Source organism: Eschscholzia californica, unplaced genomic scaffold (assembly GCF_041429995.1).
Source record: "Eschscholzia californica isolate CP2 unplaced genomic scaffold, dmEscCali1.0.p SCAF_6, whole genome shotgun sequence".
NCBI lineage: Eukaryota > Viridiplantae > Streptophyta > Magnoliopsida > Ranunculales > Papaveraceae > Eschscholzia > Eschscholzia californica.
Genome location: NW_028238483.1, coordinates 39,732,865 through 39,747,435, shown reverse-complemented (window position 1 = coordinate 39,747,435; position 14,571 = coordinate 39,732,865). Strand labels below are relative to the sequence as shown.

At 35.6% G+C, this 14,571-nt stretch overlaps 2 protein-coding genes across 4 annotated transcripts; one reads left to right on the top strand and one right to left on the bottom strand.

Annotated features, from left to right (window-relative positions):
• Positions 1 to 1,398: 1,398 nt before the first annotated feature.
• Positions 1,399 to 2,302, bottom strand: LOC147534744 (subtilisin-like protease SBT2.5). The gene is made up of 3 exons (XM_086647798.1): positions 1,993 to 2,302; positions 1,696 to 1,843; positions 1,399 to 1,601 (listed from the first exon to the last, which is right to left on the bottom strand). The coding sequence occupies exons 1-3, from the start codon at positions 2,058 to 2,060 to the stop codon at positions 1,539 to 1,541; spliced, it is 279 nt and encodes a 92-aa protein (XP_086503924.1). The 5' UTR covers positions 2,061 to 2,302; the 3' UTR covers positions 1,399 to 1,538.
• A 4,298-nt stretch (positions 2,303 to 6,600) lies between these two features.
• LOC147534743 (polypyrimidine tract-binding protein homolog 2-like) lies at positions 6,601 to 13,166 on the top strand. 3 transcript variants are annotated; one of them, XM_086645164.1, is made up of 12 exons: positions 6,683 to 6,853; positions 7,169 to 7,388; positions 7,930 to 8,128; positions 8,224 to 8,433; positions 10,340 to 10,402; positions 10,491 to 10,564; positions 10,917 to 11,012; positions 11,256 to 11,313; positions 11,701 to 11,805; positions 11,899 to 11,980; positions 12,107 to 12,219; positions 12,600 to 13,166. In XM_086645164.1, the coding sequence occupies exons 3-12, from the start codon at positions 7,943 to 7,945 to the stop codon at positions 12,960 to 12,962; spliced, it is 1,350 nt and encodes a 449-aa protein (XP_086501290.1). In that variant the 5' UTR covers positions 6,683 to 6,853; positions 7,169 to 7,388; positions 7,930 to 7,942; the 3' UTR covers positions 12,963 to 13,166. The 3 variants fall into 3 exon arrangements, with proteins under 3 accessions (XP_086501288.1, XP_086501289.1, XP_086501290.1); XM_086645162.1 differs by lacking the exon at positions 7,169 to 7,388 and having other exon boundaries at positions 6,601 to 6,853; XM_086645163.1 differs by lacking the exon at positions 7,169 to 7,388 and having other exon boundaries at positions 6,622 to 6,853; positions 7,927 to 8,128.
• The last annotated feature ends 1,405 nt before the right edge of the window (positions 13,167 to 14,571 follow it).

Genomic DNA, 14,571 nt, shown 5'->3' with positions numbered 1-14,571 from the left:
ACCTCCACTTCTTTTACGGGTTGAGAGAGATTTAAAGAGAAACTAAAACTCTTTTTAAAAAGATATTGTTTAGTATAGTTTTTTTCTTTCTTCTTGTTTTTCATTTTTGCGCGATTTTATTGAGCTTAAAAGAAATTGGTGTATGCCTTGTACCACATGAACATACTAAAGCTCGGGGTATGATCCCCTTATTCACTATTTATTTTTTTGTTGACAATTATTGGTTCCTCTTTGTGAGAAAGTCTTATTTCATTAGCTTTCTTAAGCAAAAAACAATTACAAAGATTATCTCTCTTTTGTAGTACAAAGATTTAAGCTAGAAAGAGAAAGTTCCATAGAGAGAGAAAAACAATTAAAAGAGTTGGTTAGTTGTTAATCTTGGGTTTAACGACTAACTAACTTAATCTTGCACACGAGTAACTGGCACATATGAATGCAGTGCCTTTAGTTATTATCCAGAGTTAGGTAATTTCGGTTAATCCTTCTTCCTTAGTTTATTCAAGCACACTCCTTCTTCCTTCTTCTTACACTCTTCCTTCCATAATGTTTAATCTCTATTTATGACATCTCTCTTATGCCAGTTTCTATCATAATTTCTCCATCACTCTCTAATCTCTTCCACATTTTTAGTGGTTTTATAGCGTATTTACCAAGACACTAACTTTCGATACCAACTTACTCGAATGTCAAAACTATCTAGTAACTAATTTGATATCAGATACAATTATATACTATTGCTTTGTGATTGGGATAGTACATTGTATATAGTATACCAAATTCAATAGATCTCATGACACCCTACCCACATTTTTGTCATATCTTGTTGAATTTAATAATTGATACAGTTGGAAGAAGAAACCATTGTTTTTACTAAATTCATCTGGCAAGGGTAAGTAATTGGTTAAATTTTGCAACAAAAACAAATGTATTTGGTTAACAATTATATGTCTAACTTCATATTGGTATATTCTATTCCATCTGATTTATCCGTCTTTGGTTCTCACTTCTCCCTGAGCTTGAGTGCTTGACTGTTTGAGTCACCTCAATAGTAACTTATTAGACCCTTTCATAATGTTATCAGTACAAATTTACTACGAAGTTTTAAGCTATCGGGGATTAATTGAGCTCCGAAGACAAAAAAAAAAGAACTCCGTCTCGTCAACAAAATCGGGAGATTATTATCGTGTCACCTAGGTTTTTTTTTTTGTTTAGACCCATCCCTGACCATTACAAACACCAGTTCTAATCTGGAAGTCCTCAACCCTAGGTAAAGATTGGCCTAGGAATCCTTTAGACTTTTAGCATCCCTAGAAAACAAACATTCCTCCTCTGTGCAGATGATAGAGAAACAAGAGAGGGAAAGATAAGAGAGAGAGAGAAGTGTGAGAGATTCCAACATTTACAACTAGTACTAGTCACCATTAGTTCTCTATGTGCATGAAAAGCTTATAATAAGTACCCCCAAAGAAAGATAGTACATTTTTTACATAAAAATCACTAGCTACAACACATAAACATTAATATCCATTCTTGAATAATCAAGCTAGTTCTTGGTTCTTCTCCACAACCCTCACTTCCTTTGCAGCTCTAAGCAAGTTGGCCTGATTTCAATTTCAAATTAATCGCCCATTAGCTTTAACTGCATTATATATATATATATATATATAGGCAAATGGTATATGAACTATAATGTACCTGATCATCAGTGATTTCCACGGCAAATCCGTCAACAATAACCAAAGAAAATCTCTTCTTATAAGTCCCCGGTTCGAAAATATTTGCCAACAACTCATCGTGCTTATTACTTAGATACAAATGAAGTTCATAAGCTCCTTGTTTTGTTCTAACATTAACACCACAAAACTTGATTTAACAATGAGAATGTTATTAAACTTACATTAGTAAGAAACGGATCGAAGAACTCAAATCTATAGTAAGAAATAAAATCGGGAAGAAGAAACAAGAATATAAATGGGTAAAGATCGAACAAACCTATCGGCTTGAAGACGTTCGTATACCGGATCAAAATTCATGAAAACAAAGTACATTTCACTTCCCATAACTACTCTCTTCTTTCTTTCTTTCTTTCTTTCTTTCTTTCTTTCTTTCTTTCTTCTTCTCTCCTCTCCTCTTATAAGCTAGTAGTATTAGAGAAGGAATTCTAGTATTTGGGATAATTTAGTCCCATATTGTTACCTCATGTATATATAAGAAGAATAAGGATCAGATGAAATTTCAAGGAACCCACATTCAAGAAAAAATAAGTAAATATTTTTCTTAGCTTTGTTATATACATTTTTTTTTTGTTTTACTCCTAATGTGTGGCTAAATAAAGAAAGTTCTTGGCAGTTTACAATGACCTAAGATACCCTTATCCATCCACGGATTTACGTAACCCATGGGCCCAAATGTCCAATCAAATTTGGGTTTGATTAAAAAGAAAATATAAATATAGGACTCTTTTACTATATAGCATCCTTACATTACTCAAATCTTTAACTACATATTGGAAAGGTAAAAAAAAACATAAATACCCCCACTAAAAAGCTATTCAATTGTTAGGGCTCATTTGGGTACACAGATAGCTTATATTATGAGCTTTTCTATAAGCCCATAAATAAAAGCGCTTTTTAAAAATCTCTCTGAGTCGTTTGGTACGCTACATAAAAAGTGTTTTTATATCTTAAAAAGCTAGATATGACATTTGGTAAAAAAAATGTAATCTTCGTATTGTAGTTATCAAACAATATGCTTATATCATTATATTAATAAAAAAATTAAAACATTAAATACTAAAATAAAATAATAGAATTTTTTAATTTTCATAAACACATAAAGATCAAAATTTGAACCTAATGCAGTGGAAGTGCTCAATGGTGGTGGACGTGTTATGGTGGTGCTCAATGGTGGCGGAGTTATGGTAGTGATGGTGGTTGTAGAATGGAGGGGGTGTTGGTGGTTAGGGGGTAAAGTTGCAACGACGGTAGTGAAATGGGGTTGGCGAAGGTGGTATAGTGTGGTGGTGGAGTGGCCGATTCATGGCGATGGTGGTGAAGTGGTTGTGGTAGTGGTGGAGTTGCACCAAAGGTGAAGCTACGTCGGAGGTTGTGGAGTTGCGAGGGAGATGGTGAAGCGTTCGGTGATGGTGGTAGAGTGGTGACGAAGGTGGAGTGGTTGTAAAAAAAATTAGATGGTTGTAGAATAGTTGTGATGGTGGTGGAGTTGCGACGAAAGTGGTGAAATAGTGCCATAGGTGGTGGGGTGATGGTCAGAGGTGGTGGAGTGATTGTGGTGGTAGAGTGGTTGTGATGGTGGTGAATGTTTATTGATGGTGACAAAAAAAAATTATTTTATTTTCATAGCTAGCTTTTAATAAGCAGCTATAAAAAAGCCACAAAATTGTGGCTTCTGCTTTTTAGAGAAAATGGGCTTTTCTAGCTTAAAATAAGCTACAGCTTTTTTGAACCAAACGCGTAAAGTTTTCAATAAGCGCTTAAAATATGCTAAAAGCTGGCTTTTAGTTTTTTTTAAGCGGAACCAAACGAGGCCTTATTCTCTTGGTGCTTGCATTTCGTCTTGGTTCTTATTATATGGATCTAAAATGACTGTTGTGTGCCTGATAGAAAAAATGTCTTTTCATTACAGACTAAGACAAGTTACACTCAAACAGAAAATATCATTTATTTCTATCCGGCCTCTTAGTGCTCTCACGGGAACCCTCACACTATTTTAAAAATGGTCACACATGGTTGGGTTCAACAAATGGTATTAAAAGTAAAAAAATCTTATAATTGTAATGTGACTTGAGATCAACTAATAGATTTTTTTTTGTTGAAAAACTAATAGATAAAAAGCATATTAATAAATGGTATACAACAAAAATGCTTTCAAGTCTAGTTTCTTAGCCTTTTTGACAAACGATGATAAATTAGATGGCATTCTACCACCAGCGGAATCTGTCTAATTGGGTCCGTTCATCGGTCCAATTCGTCAGCCTTTTCAAGTCAAGTAAGTCTAGCAAGTACAAACCAACCAACCAGACATTGTCTACAATTATTTGATATCTCTATTTTATTCTATACAAAAGAATATGTTATTGACCGGTCCATCTATTAGAATATTCTGGAGTGAAAAAATCAAGAATATTCTGTAGTGAAAAACCCTAGAATTGATTTGGAATATTTGAGGATTTTGAACTTCTAGTTGGTTTATAAAAATGCAAGGTACGTAGAAGTAACATGGGTAGTGTGCTGAAAAGTCAATATATTTGGGTGTAATTAGTCAAAGTAAACTTTACATACAGACTATTAAGGTATAAACTATGATTTTACACTAATATAGTAAGAAGAAAACACGCTAACCCATATGATAATTAATAATTATTTAAATTAGTAATAGTCTCTGTTTGACTTCTTCATTTACTTTTTGATGTCAAATTACATTTGAATAATGAAAAGTTTTATCGGCAATGTCCAAACATGTTAAAGACAATGTGTTTTTCCATACAAAAATTGGTTGAAACAAGTTGATCAAACTTGGTTAGAGGCAATGCCCAAGCTTGAAAGTGTTTCTAACCCACTTTTCTTTTCCTCTCCTTCTGGCGAAAGGGTTGGTCGACAATCTTCAGTCGATGACAGGAATATTTTTCTTCCTTCTTCTTTCTTCTCTTCTCATCTCTCTCTCTCTCTAAGTTCCTCTTCGCCAACAGGAACTTCGCCGAAAAGGATCTGGTCGAAGAGTTTCCTAGTCGGAAACCCTTCACCCACGAGGTAGCAATCGTAGTTTCATGAAGTTGGGTAGGGTGGCGGTGGTCTTTAGCTGGAACGTGATTCTAGTACTCATACGTTGATTGTGAACCGTGGTAGAACGACCTTGACAATCTTGTCGTGGTGGTGGTTGTATATTGGTGCATGTTAATACAAAAAGATAAAATTAAACAAAATTGCTTTTAAATAAATCCTACTATTGCAAAGGCAATTCTATGTTCACATCATATTGATGATATCTCACTATCTTGCTAGGGTTGTTACTTGGAATAAAAGCAACAAAGGACATAGTGGGGAAGGCAAGGAAAGGGGACCATATATAAACACACATTATTTATGTGTACTCTCTAACAGTGTCCCAATACTATTTGTGGGCCACGGCCCACTGACTCGGCCCTCTTTCATCAATGCTACTCTGTAAGTCTGTAACCACTTACCAACTTCATGTACCAATTTTTCATCATATCAATATGAAGTTCAATTTAGTTGTTATTTTGCATCACAAATTTTATGGTATGTCAAAAAATGGTATACAAGTTTGTTTGATTGCCTAACATGCTAGTTGTCCAGTCTAACAAATATTGTATTCAAACACTTTTTCGTCAAATATTAATACAACAAACTATTTAAGAGCTTAGAAACGAAGGTTTTAGGGAACAAGAAAACGACGATATTTTGTTTGTTTTGCACAAGCAATTTTTGTAAGGGACAGAAAACTATGACGGTGAAATGTTAATTACTAATTTAAGAAAAACAATTGAGAGTTGTACCTCCATCGGAAGATCATAAAACTCTTTTTCGAAAATACCAGTATCATTTGTTTTTAGTTGTACACGTGCGTTAAAAGTTGTTAGAGCAAAATACTTTCTAATTATAGATTTTATTGGTTTTTGGTTAACGAACTCTGGGTTGGAGCCTTGGAGGGGGTACAAGTCAGTTTCCACGCTTAAAGTTTAGGGTTTGAGAGACACAGATACATATACCGATTACCACCTTATAAAAATATATTTTAGCTCAAAAAAAAAATTATATCCGTGCATACTTTTTTTTGTTGGAAATATTTATGCATACTTGATCCAGTAACCCGGGGGTTAAATTTCTCATATTTTAGCTCAGAATTAAGAGCATCTCCAATTGGACACTCAAACTCTAACACTTAGAGTGTTACTTAGGATTTTTAGAGATTTTGTTAAAAACCTTCTCTAATGGAACACTCTATTTCACACTCCATAATGATGTGGGAACATTTATTATAGAGATACTCAAGAGAGACACTCTAAACCTAGTGCGTCTCTTTGAAACTCTCTAAGTGTCACTTTAAAATTTAAACCAATAGAAACTTTTTTTTTCAACTACTTTTTTCCTACTCAATTTAAGAGTGACATGCGTATTAAGTAAAGAGATTTTAGAGATCTCCATTAGACACCAAAAAAAGTTAGAGTGCCTCTATATTGACAGTTCGGAAAGAAAATCTTTATTTGACACTTGACAACTAGACTTTAGAGTTTTTTATAGAGTGTCCCACTGGAGATGCTCTAAGGGAAGAAGCATTATGTGTGCATACATGCGTGTCCAGTGATAAAGCGTTTTCGTGTGGTGCGTTTATCACCAGCGGTGTGGATAACAATAACCCGCGTTAAATTTCCCAATGGGAAATTTTAAATGCACTCGCCATTTTTGTTATACACACTCACATCTGAGGTAATTTTTGTTGAAGTCAAAGGAAATGTGAGTGTGGTTGTAAAAATCGTAAGTGTGTATAACATTTCTCTTTCCAATTTTGTTGGGGAATTGCCTATGTCTACGACAAACCCGGTAGCGCTTATAGAACTTTACGTAAACCCCAGCACAAAGAGCTGAAGTAGTTCTGATGAGGGGAAGTTTTATATACACCCCATAACTGGTGTGAAGAACTTGAAGATAAGAAGATAAAACCTCGAATAGTCCAAAAGCACGAGAAACTGAAATCTTTCTCTCTTCTTTTTCTTTTCGTGTTGTTCTTTCTGTTTGAAGAACCCTAATTTTTGGGGGAAAGGAAGAAAGGATCTATTAAAAAGAAATCATAATTTTACCTTACTTCATTGGAGGTATGGCGTAATTTTATCTAATGTTACCTATATCGTCTTGATTCGCTTTACTGTCTTTGATAAAATTCATCTAATTTCATTTGATTCCGTTACATTTGAGTTCTAGACTGGAGATTTAATCAAACTAAATATTTGCGAATTTTATAAGCTTGTTATGAATCTAAATTTCTTATATCAGTAATCAGTAAATTGTTAAAAAGGAAACAGTTTTCTTGATTGAAAATTGTTAATATTTTCTTTAATTTGCCTCAATGTTTAACATTTCATGATATTGATCGGGAATCATTTAGTAATTTGAAGTATTTTTTTTTTTAGAGAAAGGGTAATTTATAGAACCAGAGGTGGAAACCTAAGGGAAATTCAAGGGTTTGATCAAGACTTCCCCTCTTTAAAGTTTGATTTTTTGCCTCCATTGCCGAATCCACTTCGCAAGGAATGCGTGGTTTGCCCCCGAATTTGCCCATTTTCATAAAAGAAATAGTGTATGGTTTGCTCCTTCAGTTCTGCTAATCCTGACCCACCAAGCTTCTTTAAGGTCTGGACACTTTCTTTCAACTTACCCTGTTCTCATCTTTTCCATCTGCCCATTACACCAATGGAAGTCTTTCGTAATCTTCTCCATCTTTGTTATGACCGAGCCTACTCCCAGTGATGTGGTGTGTTAGGATTGAGAATTTTTTTTCTTCTAAAAAGAGTGTATTATTGAAGACGAATTGCATATGGGTCAAGGGCGGTAAACCCTTACTAACGGGCCTCTCCCGATGGCCGAGTGGAATAGTTTGTTGTTAGATCACACCGTACCGATTGATACTGCCAGTTTAGTGAGGTTTTGTCAGCACATAGTTTAGTTGTTTAGTTAGAATCAATTTTGAGTTACTTGGTTTTATAAATGTTAATTAATCTTCACCTGATCTGTGAATAGTTGATTGTTGCTTTCTTGTTACTGTATTTAAATTTGCACGGTTGAGGGTGTTGGTTTCATTTCCATGTAACTTAAGTGTTTCATTTTTCGCTGGATTTTGAAAGGTTTAGTGATTGGTATAACTAACTCATTATTATACTTTTCCTTTTAGCAGAAGTTGTCGTGAGATGTCGTCAGTATCCAGTCAGTCACAATTCCGTTACGCACAAGCACCTTCCAAGGTTCTTCATTTGAGAAATTTGCCGTGGGAATGCACAGAGGAGGAGCTCATTGAACTAGGGAAACCATTCGGAAAAGTTGTAAATACAAAGTGCAATGTTGGAGCTAATCGTAACCAAGCCTTTATTGAATTTGTAAGTCACAACAGCTCTACCTCGTGGTTTTGGGTTTCTTTTTGTTTGGTTTAGAAACATATGCTCACTCTTATTTTGTTTTGTTCTTCTTTTAGGCGGACTTAAACCAGGCTATATCTATGATATCTTATTATGCTTCGTCATCAGAACCAGCACAGGTACGAGGGAAAACTGTCTACTTACAATATTCCAACAGGCAAGAGATTGTACACAATAAAACCTCTGGGGATGTAGCTGGAAATGTGCTTTTGGTGACTATTGAAGGTGTTGGAGCACGGGATGTTAGCATCGATGTTTTGCACTTGGTAAGCAAATCAACTGTGCTTTCTTATATGGAACAGGGACACAAATATATCACAATTGATTTTCCTTGTACAATGATGCCACATGTGTGTTTTATGTGGTTAGCTTGTAATATATCGTTTAATAAGGATTTTGTTTGACATGAATCTGGGTCAGCAGGTCCATGTCATGGAGACATCTTTGATGGCAGCTTATTGCATCAGGAGAAAGCTCATGTGTGTTTGTCTCCTCTCTCCCTTCTTACCACCTCTCCACCCTTACTCCTCCTTCCTTCTCTTCCTCTTCCTATCCTTAGTTCCTTACTATCTAAAGAGTTAGGCATGGTTTCTTTTCTTCCTTCGGTTCTTAGCCTTAGCACCCATAATAATCTTCTAACGTTAGAAAAATGAAAATCTAAACATAGTTGATAAATCTTCAGGCTAATTTTTTTTGTAATATAGTAGTAGTTGCAGCAGTTATGATAATAACAGTGCCAAGATAATGCTAATAATACTCATAATAATAATTTCACTCATCAATAGAGTTGATTGTCTTTCACTCTTTTCCATTATCCAAACTATTGTCTACTTTTTTTAATTAAAATTGGAGAATATTAAACTTTGTCGTTTCATTATTTGATGGTGCAAGTAAGACATCTGTTGGTACACTAGAAGCACACCATTAGCTGCAGGGCTGATCAAGTTTATTTGAAGCCTAAAATATACATAAAGAGGTGCTCATAGACATTACTTCAGGAAAATAACGCTTACCATTTTGCTTCTAGGAGTGGAAGCTGCGATATGTTTGTTAGTCAAGTTCTGGGGTTCACAGACAATTATCTTCACAAGTCATGGTTGTTTTTGAAACTTTAAAAAAATCATGGTTGTTAGTACTTAATTGTGCATCTTTTGAGCTGTTGACAATACTTTTAAAGCATTTCCTTGCATAAAAAGTTTTATCGTCCTTTTTATATAAGTTTTAACCTTTTGATTAAATTTCTTGGTAACAATTTCGGAGCTACAAATGTTAGGATTGATACTTTACTGCTTCTGTTAGCTACCTTAGGAAATCTATGGGTCGTGGCTATCATGGGTTCCATATTATTCCCTACGTCAAAGTAGTGTCACTGTCAAGTGTACCTATTCTTCTTTAATTGTTTTTGTGATGTTGTCAGGAGACCCTTACTGTTGTTATTGAAACTAGGTTCTGCACCTGGTAGAATGAACTTAACAACTATATGTCATTACTTCCCATATTCAGTAATTAACATATATGCTATTACTTCACACTGGGACAGTTCATACATTAAGCATCCAAAATAGGGTTGTAATGAAAATGGTAGTGGCCTGCGTATGCCGATAGACCCACACCCAATTAACTATTCTTGAACACAAAAATCATCTGAGAAAGATCAACCGTGTTTGACCTAAATGAATCTTGGTTGAAAAAGTTCTGCTACTCCTATTTTAGATCCCTTTTCCAGTAGCATTTTTAAAATATTTTGACTAAAATGGGCCAGCAACTATCATTTAAAGTATTTACGTTTTATACGAATATACGTACACCAGGATCAATTAAGTCAGTTATTGTTAATTTTCTTTTTTAATGTTCGATGTTTTTTATGGTGTTATTGGTCTTCTTGTGCTTCTCCACTATGAGTAACAGAGCAACAATAGACGTGCCAAATATTATTTTTGGACATAACCTTTGCACTGTCAACTGATATTGCTATAAGAACTGTGAGAAGCGCACTGACTTCAAATTTCATCAATCTTATTATGTGTACATGCCACTTCAATCCTTTTTGCCCTTGCTTTACCAGCTAACTTTACTTTTCATTGTTTACTTGAATTTATTGATGTTGAAAACTGCCTTATAAAAATAGCTTCTGAAGATATTATTTGTCTCTAAAGCCTACTGCTTCTGCAGGTTTTTTCAGCTTTCGGCTTCGTTCATAAGATTGCTACCTTTGAGAAGACAGCTGGATTCCAGGTTTACATATATATAATTCTGCTCTTTCTTTGTGTTTGGTTTTTATCTAACTTTTCATGTAATCTCTTATATCCAATTATGTTGTCAGGTGTTGGTCCAATTTACTGACTCAAAAACTGCTTCTGCTGCCAAAGAGGCCCTTGATGGAAGAAGCATCCCCAGGTGAAGATGGACTTTTATTGTTCCAGAACGTTTACTCTTACTTTCGCTGTTCTAGCTTTTGTAACGGTCTTAAACAGCCTCAATGAGTCGTAGATGGGTGCTTGGCTTATTTCTAAGCATAGCCAATTTGCATCATATAATGATGTGGAATAAAATTTCATCGCTATGCTTGGTCACAAATTTCAAAACAAAATTTTATGGTCAGACTGAAGTGCAATCCGTTGGCTGTTGAATGGTAGCTAACAGCTTTTTTCACATATGTGTACAAGTTCTGTACTCACGCAGTCATGTGGTACTGTTTTCTGAATTTTATTGTGGGTGCAGTTAGATGATGCATTACTTGATATTGTAGGTACTTGCTTCCAGAGCATGTAAGCACATGTACCCTCAGAATAACATATTCCGCTCACACCGATTTGACCGTGAAATTTCAGAGTCACCGGAGCAGGTAAACCTATTTAGTTCAAACTTGTAACTTAAAAGCTGATTCTTTTAATTCAAATTGTTCAAAAAAAAGAAGCTGATTCTTGGTTCAGACCTTACACCAGGATATGCTGTTGCACATCTTAGCTTTTGCTTGAATAATGAATAAGTATTATTAGCTTAGAGTCATTTGTACATTTTAATCCAAATTCTCGTTACCAATTTCCTTGCATTTTCTTCATAGAGCCTTATATTTTTCTCGGTTCAGGGACTACACCAATCCACAACTTCCTGTTGCTCAGTCTGCCATGGATGCAAGTGGTCAGGTAACCAAAATAATTAAAGGTTACTCACCTCTTATTTTGGAGGAATTAAACTTTGATAACTTGAATAATACACACAGAGGGAATTGTCGTGGAACACCAAAATGCCCACATGTCTGTCGTAACCATTGATACCATCGCCTTTTTCCTAGTGTCAAAACTGACCTGAATACTTTTTTGCATTCTTATGATCAATCAATCGAGTAATCTCTTAGCCGAGCTTTGAAATGTTAGATCTGCTTTGGCACATTTGGGCATGCTCCCACCCATTTACTGATTTGCTTTTCTTTGTCAATGTTGGTACTAAGAGTGGTACTCACTTCTTATTATCCTTAAATTACTACTAGTAAATATAAAATCTTTGATTGCTGTAATAAATTTTATTTACAGTTCATTGCTGGTTTTGATGCAAAACGACAAGAACCAGAGAGCAATGTACTTCTTGCATCAATTGAAAATATGCAGTATCCAGTGACTGTAGATGTTCTACACATGGTATATATACCTGATCTTTTTTATTCTCAACTACTTTAGGTCTCTACTCTCTACCTAATTGAAGCTTGACTCTACTTTATGTCTTTCACGCAGGTCTTTTCTAACTTCGGACCTGTTCAAAAGATTGCCATGTTCGAAAAAAATGGAGGAGTTCAGGCTTTAATTCAGTACCCTGGTAAGCTGAAATAGTTATTTATGTTCTTTAGGAACCTCGTACCTCCCAATGGGCACTTACCCTTTCTATTAGATGTTAAAATGAGTTCAAGTAGGGAATTTCAACTGCATTTGCTGTTTTCTGCAGATATTCAGACCGCTGTTGTTGCTAAGGAAGCCTTGGAAGGACATTGTATTTACGATGGGGGTTTCTGCAAGCTTCACCTGTCATATTCCCGTCATACCGATCTCAGTGTGAAGGTGACTCAATGCCACTGACCTGTTTAATTTTCAGTTCAGGGGGAGACAACGTAAAACTACTTGAACTCTTGAAGAAACACCTGGATGTGCCTCTCGCATACTATACTTTAATTGAACTGAAAATGCTACCCGAAATGTGACATAATTTAATCATCTCAAGGAGGAAGCATATTTTAATAATTATTATATACTCACCTTGAGATGTGCAAAAAAAAGATGAGAGAAATATATAGTCTAAATTGCTCGCCACATAGTGCTTAGTCCCAGATCGGGCATCTTGTCAGTCACAAAAGCATTGAGTTTGTGATATACCATATGTGATATGTGAACCATGCAGACCATGATTATAATGAAAGATGAATATGACTTACTGGTTTCAGGTGAACAACGACCGGAGTAGAGACTACACAATCCCCGAGGGCAGCAACTTAAACATTCAACAACACTCTATCCTCGGGCAACAACCAGGTCCTATGACAAATCAGTCCGCTGCCATTCCTCCTGCTGCTGCTGCTTATAATGGAGGTCAACAATTTGGTGTCGGGTTAGCAGGAGGGAATGGGATAATGGGAGGAATTCCAGCCGCATACCCAGGTGCATCTAGTCAGACTATGTCTTCTTCCATGCCAATGCAGTTTCCTAATAACGCGTACATACCACCACCACCTGGGGCAACAGTGCCTCCTGGAACAATGCAATTTCCAAACCAACCATCTGGTTCAGGACCTACCCCACCTTATTGACAACGAACGGGTCAGAGCCTCTGAATATCAGATTTACTTCTTTGATGAACAATGTTCTGTTTCTTTTTTTGGCGTAAGTCTACAACTTTATCTAAGTTTAGTTAGAACAACATTTTGGTTCCGACCAACATCAATACCTAGAGTCTGTAGAACAAGTGAACAACTAATTTCATTATCGAGTGAAATCAACGATTTTTATGGTCATGGTGATCTGCTCATTGTTCCAGTTGATTAACTTTAGCTTCTAAGCAAATAATAATCTATTGTTTCCTGTTCTTTTTGGCTCTGCATGGTATGCCGTGAAAACGTGCAAATGCAAAAATGTTCAGGTTGTTATATGTTTGTAGGTAATCACTAGATAGAGATAGGCGTAGGTACTGGAAATTCTTCGAATGTGCAGGATCACATCAAGACTGTACGTCTTATACTTATGCTCTAAGCAGCTGGCTTTGGGATGGGGCACCGGTCAGACATGGCCCGATCCCCAACAGTCCGAGCTAAATAAATAATTCAGCGCAGTTTTAACAACTCTTGTTCTTTTTTTTTTTTTTTTCTTATATTAGTAACTTACTTGAAGGTTCGACATGGGACGGGCTTGGGCTACACCATGTGGTCCATGTCCCAAGTTAATCTGGTAGATTGGCCGATCCCAACTGCTTAGGTTATGCTTCAAGAAACTGCCTTCATCGACATACGAAAAATGAAAGATGCCAAATTTCAGAAGGACAAGTAATGTGAAAATCTTGTTTCCAGTATTTGACTTTGGATATTAAGTAGAAAAATACAAGATAGTTGTAGCATTTCAGCATGAAACATAGCTTTTCTCATTATACAGAATGCAAAGATATAAGTACTGCCTACCCTCGATCTATGTCATGGCTGAGACACTATTCGTTGCTCATCCCTATATAAGTATAATTAATACCTATTAAGAGATGGTGTATTTGTGCTGCCAGATGATAGCTGGCCGTTATTTTTATAATGCACAAATTCAAGTCAATCTGTTTGTGCATTTTAACATTTATAAATTTTGTAAATCTGTTGCCTATGTGACATTTCTCGTCGTTTAGTTGCGTTATTATTTTTTCTTCTGAATTAATTTCTTGGAATTTTCTACTCTGTTTCTCTTATTTCCGGGTACGTATAAGATTAAATTAGAGATCTCTGAGCGTAAGCAATGACATAATGGTCGGTAAATAAATTTACAGGCCATGGCCCATGGTGCATATTGTAGAAAAATAATATTGATGATTCTTGTGAAGATTTTGTTTATTATTATATAGATATATCATGTCATGTTAATTCAGTCTTTTAGCGTGCAGTTTGGTATTTTCTTCGTATCTCCATTTCAATTTCGGTGCTATTTGTTATCAATGACATGATATAAATGAGTTGATACTGTAGCGATTGAAATAGTAATAGAAAAAAAAGAAAGATGTCCGAAGATTAATAGCCACACGGCGAGATGGATTTAGCTCGTTATTTCTATTGTTAGTCTAGTCAATCGAGTCAAGACCAATTTTTCCTGTCCTGGACTCCTGGCTAGTTTCCCCCAGTACGTCAAAGAAAATTGAAATTGTTTTTTTAGTGACCCTTATTGAATAATGTT